Genomic DNA, 10516 nt, shown 5'->3' on the forward strand with positions numbered 1-10516 from the left:
GCTGGGTATGTTTAGCCTGGAGAAGAGAAGGTTAAGGGGTGATATGATAGCCATGTTCAAATATATAAAAGGATGTCATATAGAGGAGGGTGAAAGGTTGTTTTCTGCTGCTCCGGAGAAGCGGACACGGAGCAATGGATTCAAACTACAAGAAAGAAGATTCCACCTAAACATTAGGAAGAACTTCCTGACAGTGAGAGCTGTTCGGCAGTGGAATTTGCTACCAAGGAGTGTGGTGGAGTCTCCTTCTTTGGAGGTCTTTAAGCAGAGGCTTGACAGCCATCTGTCAGGAATGCTTTGGTGGTGTTTCCTGCTTGGCAGGGGGTTGGACTGGATGGCCCTTGTGGTCTCTTCCAACTCTATGATTCTATGATTCTACAGTTGTCCCATATGGAGATCGAACCTGCAACCATGGCTTTATCAGCACTACGCTCTAACCAACTCTAATTCCCATTATAGCCAAGTGTTGGCTTAGGGTAATGGGAGCTGGAGTCCAATATTTTGATGGCCATAGGTTTCTCATTGATACTTCAGGAGAAGGGTCATAGCTCAGTGGTTGCATGAAGAAGATCACCGGGCCCTGGCATCCGTAAATACACACCTTCAGGGACCAGGCAAAAACATTCCTCTTCAACCAGGACTTTGGCCGATTAACACCCTGAACGGGATCCCATCCTCGTCGCCAGTGAAATCTACTCGGAGTCAAGTGTGAATTTCATGCTATTTATTCAGCTCATAGTAGTGAGGAACGCAGTTCCCCCAAAACGTTTGCTTTATATACACTATTTACACAATGGGCCCCACGTGATTGGCTAATTCCGGGATACTCCTGTATGCCAATCAGGTTGCGGATTCACTTCCACCTGGAGCTGGATTGGGTGGCTCCTGCGAACCAATCAGACTGCTGCAATCTCGATCCTATTGTTCTGGGACCAATCAGACTGCTGCAATCTCAATCCTATTGTTCTAGGACCAATCAGACTGCTGCATTTTGGATCCTATTCAACTCAGCACATAACACACCCCATACCCCTTTAAATGTGTTTGTGTGGGGGGGAGTTATTGCTCTTCTTTGTGTTGTTTTGTTATTTGAAGTCATTTTGCATATTTCCCTTCCATTGAGAAAACCTTCCTCCTTCCTAGCTTGGCACATTCAAGATTCCAAGGCATCCTCGGCGCTCTTACAAGCCCCTCATTCATAAGAGCGTAAGTAGCCGCCCTCGGCAACATGCTAATGAACTGCACCGTGACCCTAGAGTGGTTTGTAAGTCCTGGCAGGGCAGGCAGAGCCATAAATCTATGGCAACACACTTCTCCGCTCATCTCTGGGCCTCCATGCGCCATGCAGCTTCTTCGTCTGTCATGCTCACTCGGCTGCATCTGGGTGGGCAGGAAAGGGCGCTGATTTGAAAAGTACTAATTCAGTCACTCTGGTAGCTGTGATTTATTCCTTTATTTTGCAATGGGCATAGGATGAGGGATTCACAACAGATGGATTCAGTGATTTTCTTTAAAATAAAATAAAATAAAAGCCTTGGCACTTTGCTATTATTTTTAACTTTTCTCCTAACCTTCGACATTTCACAGCGCAAAACAGAGTGTCATTTGTGATGTCCCCCCTCCCAGACCCCGTCCTCATTTCAAGAATTACTAACGGAGCTTGTCTCCTGGCCCACCCCCCTGACCACCCCAACCCCACATCGCTGGAGGCTCCACAGGGTCTGCTATATTTGTTTTAAAACTGTGGACTTACCAGCTTGTTATCCATAGCTGGGAAGCTTTACGCAGGTCTCTTAGGCCTTAAACTAAAAGCTTGGATTAGTGACAGTGATATATATATATTTTTAGGAGAAGAGCAAATTGGCTTCAAAACGGGCCGCTCTGTTCTTGGCCATGGTTTGTTAGTGGCCCATTTGCTCCAAAAGGGGGCAAACCCTTTTATTGATTGAAAATCTGCCTTTGGCTCCATATCGCAGGATCGTCCTTGGAGCAAATTTGAACAGCATTCCATCGACAGAGGCTTATACTATTGATCCAATCAAGGTACCATAACACATTAGTAAAGGTCCACTGAATTAAGCAAGGACATCTCACTGACAGAAGGATGTGTTCTTGCTTCCATCTTATTTAATCCATATTGGATGGACCTTCCCCATACCATCTCATCCACCTAAGATTGGTTTAACTAAAGTCTTTATTCTCCTTTGTGTTGATGACACTGTTATCTCATACGAAGCTGGGCCATAATATATATGTGTGTGTATGTATGTATGTATGTATGTATGTATGTATGTATGTATATGTGTGTGTGTGTGTACACACACACACAACCTGAATATTGTGTATTTTTGTTTTCAAAACTACTGAAACAAAGCCAATCTCATCCAAATGTGGACTTCTGCTGAACTCCCCCCGCCCCTCTTCTCCCACACATCCAACCCATTGATCAGTCTGCACCCTTTCGGGAATGAGTCGACCACGTATCTTCCCGTTCGTCGAACTCGGTGACCGTTCGCCTAGCTTCCTTGGCTATCCTTCGGATTCTACGCAGGTAGACGATGACCAGGAGAAGCAGAACTGCTTGCACGAGGAGGAAGATGAAAAGGCACATCTGAGAGATGAGCGCCACACCACAGTACCAGTACTGACAGGTGGAAATGATCTCATCCTCCGACAAATAGCTGATGATCCTGCCTTGAAGATGGGAGGGGGAAGAGCACATGACGTTCCTGTAAAAGCTCCGGTTCTGCTGCCACTGGAGCCAGGAGCGCAGGTAGAGGATGTGACAGTCACATTCCCAGGGGTTTGCCCACAGGTGAACCACCTGGAGGTCTTTCAGGTTGTCAAAGAGCCCGTTGGGGATGGAGTTGAGATTATTATGGTTGAGGTAGAGCTTGGTGGTCGAGGGGGGGAAGGAGGCGGGGAGGTTGTTGTCCATAAGATCTTTTGCCGTGCAGTCAATGAGAGTGGAGGCGCACTGGCAGGGTTCAGGGCAGGTTGGAGTGACGAGAGGGAGGAAGACGAGGAGAAGGATGAGCCGGAGGGAAATCATCTTCCACCCTGAAAGACGCAAGAGTCGCCAGTTAGACCAAAGCACTACCCTCACACATAGCAGGTCAATCCCTCAAGGGAATGGTCAGGCAAGATCCACATTGCAGGCTGTCTAAATCAGGGACACAGTGGAGCTCAAGATGTTGCTGGACTCCAACCTGTTGGGTTTTCTTAATATTGATGTGGTCAGTGGTGCTACTCAGAGGTGTGTGTTTGTAATTATAACCTGCATGGCAGCACATCTGTGAGCGCTTAACAATTCAACACACCTGTAGTATCTTAACAATTTAACTAATCAGCAGGGGGGGGAGTTTACCTGCTGCACCGAACGCTGCGATGTGATAGGGTAATTGACGGTTTTGAAAACTGTATTTAAGTTGACCAAATGCTTTTTATGGTACTGGCTGTTGTGGAGTGGTGAGTTGCAGCTGTTTGATTATTATTTAAAAATAAAGATATTGCAGGCAAGTTTTTATTCCATCGCCCCAGCTGCTGCGCAAACTCAGTTGGCGAAGAAAGTCGAACACAACCCCCATCACCTCTGGCTTTTGGCCATATTGGCTGAGGCTGATGGGAGTTGGAGTCACAACAGTATTGGGGGGGGGGGGAGAGAGCACTGTCCCCTCCATCTCTGGTATGAACTTAAGAGTAGAAAAATGGGAAACTGAGAGAAATAAGAATTGACAGATTTGCTCATCCCTGCACAAAATCGGTGTGACCCCGGCTGCTTGTCATCTTAATTTGACCAAAGGCACTTCCTTTACTTTTCAAAGTACACAAGTAGCCATTTGCGATAACAGGGTGTAGGGACTCGGCTATACAGCTGCAAATCTAACGTTTTGAGTGAGTTTTAAGTGCATTGTACAAATGTGGCGCTAGATGGCGATGGTGAGCTAATGGCAAATTCTATATATATTTTAAAACTTTTTTTAAAGCATTTTTGCAGCATATTCAGCCTAGGTGAGGGAAATGGCCTGACTCACCCAAAATGTACAGGGCCCAGAAAATCCTGCCGACGCCCTATAGTTCAGAGTAAAGCTCTGGCAGCAAAAGCCTATTTTCCTCCCTCTGGAAAGCATCCTCAATTTGCATCTTTAAAAGTAAATTAGCAAATGCAAAACACATGCACATCATATGCAAACTTGTGCCCCAAGTCTTTTAACTCTCTAGTGATGCCCCTGTACATTGGTCATTTTACTATTTTATAAAATTCAATTGCCCAGTACCCTTTTTTCTTTTCTTGATAGTAATTGGTGCTGCCAACCAAACTGCCTTATACTGAGTCAGACCATTGGTCTAACTAGCTCAGCATTGCCTACTCTGACTGGCAGCAGCTCTCCTTCTGGATTCGAGGCAGGAATCACTCCCAGACCCACCTGGAGGTGCCAGGGAATGAACCTGGGACCTTCTGCATGCAAAGCAGGTGCTCTGCTACTGAGCTATGCCCCTTCCTCTAAAGAGTCCTAAATTTAGATAAAAGGCAGGATTAAATAGAAGCATAGGAGGCTACAATACACCAGTCACAACAATGGTCCAGCTAGCTCAGTATTGTCTACACTGACTCCAGGATTTCCCTAGTGCTACCTGGAGGCACCAGGAATTGAACCTAGGATCTTCTGCATCCAAAGCAGATGCTCTGCCACTGAGCTAAAGTCCTTGCCTTTACTTGACTCAAAGGAAGACTCCTTCAGATGGTTCCTAGGTTGCTTCTCTGTTAATGGAATGGCAGGAGGACTGTGCCCATTTCCTTCCTCCATTTACAGGTGAAACTCGAAAAATTAGAACATTGTGGAAAAGTCCATTTATGTAAGCAATTGTTTTCATTAGCTACTGGAGTTTAATATAGGAGATAGACTCATGACATGCAAAGCGAGATATGCCAAGCCTTTGCTTGTTATAATTGTGATGATTATGTCAGTCATACAACTGATGAAAACCCCAAAGCTGAAATTGTTAATTTGGGGTTCTCATCAGCTGCACGCCATAATCATCACAATGATAACAAACAAAGGCTTGACATATCTCAATTTGCATGTCATGAGTCTATCTCATATATTAGTTTCACCTTTTAAGTTGAATTACTGAAAGAAATGAACCTTTCCACAATATTCTAATTTTTCAAGTTTCACCTGTACACTCACTGCACCATTCCCAAAGCTTGCCCAAGGCCCAGGAGCACATTTTCTGTAGGGAGCTGCCAAAGGAAAGGGGCAGGGAATGCTCATTCCATGAGCAGAACTTCCCCTCCGCAGGAAAGGAATGAGGATGAACCAGAGGTCACATATTTTGGGAGGAATACTTTTAAATCTACCAACAAGAGATTTGGAGGGGGGGGGGAAGAGAATGAGAAGCAGGAGGTTTGTGTAAGAAGAGCTGTTCAAAAAGCCCATACAAAGGGATCGCAGCCCGTTTAAAGAGTTTTCCGTAACTCAAAACCTTGTGTATTCTTTCATCAGCTGACACACCGGTCAGGAGAGAGACGGAAAGTATCCCATTGCTTATTCTTTCATCTGTTGCGTCTGTGTGACCAGAATAGTTGGCTCCATATCAGACAGAGCGCTGGCAACAGGCAGATCTCTTAGAAGCTCTTTGATACCCAGCGCTGGGTGAGTTTTTAAGACATGGCTTTGAGGCAAAAGTCCTAGCTCAGTGGCAGAGCATCCCAGGTCCAATCCCCAGCGTCTCCAAGTCAGGTTAGAAAAGATCTGTGCCTGAATTGCTGCAGAACTGTGGCAAGGCAATGCAGAGATAGATGAGCCAATGATCTGACTTGAAAGAAGGCAATGCCCATATCTCTAGAGCAGTGGTTCTCAGAGGGTGTGATGCGCCACACTGGTGTGGCAGGAGAGGGTGGCAAATGTGGTGGTGCAGTTCAGCGTATTGTGTGGGCGCGGGTGGCACTGTGGTCTAAAGCACTGAGCCTCTTGGGCTTGCCAATCGGAAGGTTGGAAGTTCAAATCCCTGCGACAGGGTAAGCTCCCGTTGCTCTGTCCCAGCTCCTGCCAACCTAGCAGTTTGGGAGCATGCCAGTGCAAGTAGATAAACAGGTACCGCTGTGGCGGGAAGGTAAACAGCGTTTCCGTGTGCTCTGGCTTCCGTCACAGTGTTCTGTTGTGCCAGAAGTGGTTTAGTCATGCTGGCCACATGACCCGGAAAACTGTCTGTGGACAAACGCCGGCTCCCTCAGCCTGAAGGTGAGATGAGCGCCGCAACCCCATATTCGCCTTTGACTGGACTTAACCGTCCAACTTTTACCTATTGTGTTTTAGCAAACAGCCGTTACACGGATAAAAATTAAAATAACAAGAATACTGCTACTAATAGTGGTTTACATTTCTACTCCTGACCTTTAGAGGATAAATCATTTCCCACACCCCCTTTAAATTTTGTTTCATGAATTTGTAGAGCCTTCGTAAGAAATTTGGATGTTCTAAGGATATATAACTTCTCTACATCAGACAACAGAAAACAGGACTTTGTAAGAGATGGCCTTCTACAATCTTAACAATGGGTGGATGTAGTTGTTTCTAAGAATATTCTAAGGATTTTATTTTATTTTATTCTAAGAATAAAAAGGGCATTCAAGGACTACATGAATTGTGTCTTCTGTTGACACAGAGTTGCAACCACAAACTCTGTCCTCCTTAGGAACTCCTTTATGTTGGTCCGTCCAATCTGCTAATGGAAGGACATTTAGTCTTGCCTGCATAAAGGCTACCCTCATTTTAATGTTTGGTAAATCTACCAGGTACCTTGGCAGGGATAAATACAACGGAATAAAAGAGGCATACAACTTATTAGATTGACAAGTCTCAATTGCAGCAGTTTGTGATTGCATCTCGGTGTGGTGGTAAGATTCAAAGACAATCAAAGATATTTGAACATTTCAGTGTAGTATAGCATTGACTTTTTAAAATTTGCAGAATATGGATTGGTATCTTTTCCAAATCAAGTGCTGCTAGGAGCTGTTTCTTTTTGTTTTCCAGTGCATTTCCTATCAATAAAAGCATTGGGTGTGGCGCAAGCAAATTTTTAATTGGAAAGTGTGGCCCAGAGGAAAAAGTTTGAGAACAACTGCTCTAGAGTGGGTATATATTATCATTAAGGGGACGTGGGTGGTGCTGTGGGTTAAACCATAGAGCCTAGGGCTTGCCGATCAGAATCCCCACAATGGGGGGAGCTCCCGTTGTTCGGTCCCTGCTCCTGCCCACCTAGCAGTTCGAAAGCACATCAAAGTGCAAGTAGATAAATAGGTACCACTCCGGCAGGAAGGTAAACGGAGTTTCTGTGAGCTGCTCTGGTTTGCCAGAAGCGGCTTTGTCATGCTGGCCACAAGACCCGGAAGCTGTCTGCGGACAAACACCAGCTCCCTCGGCCTATAGAGCGAGATGAGCGTGCAACCCCAGAGTCGTCCACGACTGGACCTAATGGTCAGGGGTACCTTTACCTTTACTTTTATATTATCGTTATATATTAAATTTATACCCCACCCTTCCTCTCAAAAGAGCCAAGGTGGAAAATAACTCTTGAGACTGCGATATCCTGAGGGGAATTGCAAAGATGCACCAAATGATCCAAGAGACGTCCTTGAGAATTCCTTGCAGAGTCACTGAAGATGTTGGAGCGCAGCTCAGTCCTGGCTCGTGCAAAAGCAGGTGAAGACTCAAGTTTGGGAAACGCTGCTCTAGATGGACAAACAATCTGACCTGGCACTGGATAGTTTCCTATGTAACTGTGGGGAAAATGGTTTTAGACTTACCACTCTCAGATCGCTCCTCTGCAGAATGAGAACCAAAGCTGAATGCTGGCCAGCTGTGTGAGAAGTAGTAAGTGCACAGCTGAGCAATCCTGATAAATCCACTGCGTGCACCAGAAAGATAAGAGGAAGCCTGTTTCTCACACGTCATTCCACAGAGATCCCACAAGCTTGTCCAGGCATAGGCAAACACGGCCCTCCAGAAGTTTTGGGACTACAACTCCCATCAACCCTAGCTAACAGGACCAGTGGGCAGGGATGATGGGAATTGTAGTCTCTAAACATCTGGAGGGCCGAGTTTGCCTATGCCTGAGCCTGTAAGCAGGTGCTTCTTCCCTGCTGACCGAAAGACTTGGTTTTTGCATCACGCTCAAAAACAGAATTGCACTCAGGAGCACTCCCCGTTGTGGCAGAATGGCAAATAAGAAAGCAATTCTGCAATAGTTCACTAGCAGGGATTCAGAAATAGGTTCCCATGGGGCCTGTAAGGAAGGAAGGTGGCAGAGCATCTGCTTTGCATGCAGAAGGTCCCGGGGTTCAAACCCCAGTAACTTTGCATAGGGTTGGGAAGAGCCCCAGTCTGAAACCCTAGAGAATCCTGGGAAGCTTAGCTTTTTCAGGATGCTGAGAGTTTTTAAAGAGGCCCCTATTCCCCTCAAAGAGTTACAATTCCCAGAGTTCCCTGGAAAGAGGGATTGATTATTATAGCACTCTGGGAATTGTAGCTCTGTAAGGGGAATAGTGGTCTCCTAATAACACACACACACACACACACACACACACACACACACGATTTTACATGTTTGAGTTTACAATCAAACCACAACACAAAGTTACAAGATTCCTACTAACCTTTGGACTTCCCGCCTTCCCCTCCATGGGTTCTGTTGTTAAATATTTTCTGCTGCATCTTTCTTTTAATAATCCAAATTTTTGTTATGCCATTGTGTCCATAGTTCTCATCACGTTATAAGCATTGTTGCAATCCTGCTAACGTTTTCAACTGCTTACAGTGGCCTTCGAGATAAATTATAATTCCCCCCCCCCATTCTTTATTAAAGTCTTGGTCTTCCTGATTCCCGAGTCTTCCAGTCAGTTTTGCCATTTTGGCATAATCCATCAACTTGATTTGCCATTCTTCTCTGGTAGGGACTTTATCTTCTTTCCATCTCTGGGCTCCTAATAACTCTGAGCACCCTTAACAAATTATACTTTCCAGGATTCTTGGGGGGGGGGAGCCATGATTGTTAAAAGTGGTGCAGATGAGGGCCTAAGTCTCTGCCATAAATGTGGAAGGGAGGAGGTCCATGCAGTTGTGCAACAGATCTGCAGGTGCTTTCTGCACATGATTCCTCTCAAAACATTCACTCAGGATGGACAAATTTGTGCACTTGTAGAGTCAAGGGTAGGACTGACCACAAGGACTGATAGCCTCTGATGACTCGACATCCAAAAGCATATGTCACTCTTAGTTAAGGATGGAGTTCCACCACATCCTGTCAAACGGAACCCAGTCATGCTTTGAAAAGTGCACCTCTCTGAATTTTGCAGTGCTGTCCTCAAGCCAAGTCATGCGTGCAAAAAAAAAAAAAAACCAGGGTGAAATATATTGGTGAAAATAGGAGACAAAAATGCAGTGTAAGGGGAAATTGCCTTACAAAAATGTGTAAGGTAAAGGTAAAGGGACCCCTGACCATTAGGTCCAGTTGTGTCCGACTCTGGGGTTGCGGTGCTCATCTCGCGTAACTGGCCGAGGGAGCCGGCGTACAGCTTCCGGGTCATGTGGCCAGCACAACAAAGCCGCTTCTGCCGAACCAGAGCAGCGCACAGAAACACCGTTTACCTTCCCGCCGAAGCGGTACCTATTTATCTACTTGCACTTTGATGTGCTTTCAAACTGCTAGGTGGGCAGGAGCTGGGACCGAGCAACAGGAACTCACCCCGCCGCAGGGATTCGAACCGCCGACCTTCTGATCGGCAAGCCCTAGGCTCTGTGGTTTAACCCACAACGCCACCCGTGTCCCATATGTGTAGATATAGGCAAAATTGTGTACATATGGGTCCATTGGAGGAATTCATGCAAAAATGTTGTTGAATTTTTATGAGAAATTTAAAAAAAAAATCACATACTGGTGTGGAAATGTGGAGAACTGGATTTTTATGAGTGGAACAATTGAGAAAATCAAACTGGCAGATTCACCCATCCCTAGTAGAATCTAGTCTACTCTACAAAGGTGGATTTCCCATATGTTGCTCTGCCGACTTACGCCTGGCAACCAAGGAAGGTTGTCCAGAAGGGAATGTGAACCCTGACTGAAAACCTTTCCCCAACCCCGATATAATTTACAGTGGTACCTCGACTTACGAAATTAATCCGTTCCGAAGGCGCGCTCGTAAGTCAAAATCTTCGTAAGTCGAAGGCGCCATCTCGGAACGGGAAAAAAATTGGAAGTCGAAAAAAGCACGTTCAAATTTTCGTAAGCCGGGGTATCGTGCAGCCGCTTTCCCTTTGCAAGTCAAAAATTTCGGAAGCGGCGGCCATTTTTTCGCTTCCGGAGGTCATTCGGAAGTCGAAAAATACGGAAGTCGAGTCGCTCGTAAGTCGAGGTACCACTGTATTGATTTTATTGACTGCATTTGCAGGCCGCCCAATAAAACAAGGCCAACTCCAAGTGGCTTCTTCCCATAAAATAATATGGATATAGATAT

The 10516-nt window shown here is 45.6% G+C and overlaps 1 protein-coding gene across 1 annotated transcript; it reads right to left on the bottom strand.

Annotated features, from left to right (window-relative positions):
• Window positions 1-2312: 2312 nt before the first annotated feature.
• GP1BB (glycoprotein Ib platelet subunit beta) lies at window positions 2313-7952 on the bottom strand. Its single transcript, XM_033136320.1, has 2 exons — window positions 7811-7952; window positions 2313-3060 (listed from the first exon to the last, which is right to left on the bottom strand). The coding sequence occupies exon 2, from the start codon at window positions 3050-3052 to the stop codon at window positions 2447-2449; it is 606 nt and encodes a 201-aa protein (XP_032992211.1). The 5' UTR covers window positions 3053-3060; window positions 7811-7952; the 3' UTR covers window positions 2313-2446.
• Between the last annotated feature and the right edge of the window lie 2564 nt (window positions 7953-10516).

Source organism: Lacerta agilis, chromosome 17, assembly GCF_009819535.1.
Source record: "Lacerta agilis isolate rLacAgi1 chromosome 17, rLacAgi1.pri, whole genome shotgun sequence".
Taxonomy (NCBI): Eukaryota; Metazoa; Chordata; class Lepidosauria; order Squamata; family Lacertidae; genus Lacerta; species Lacerta agilis.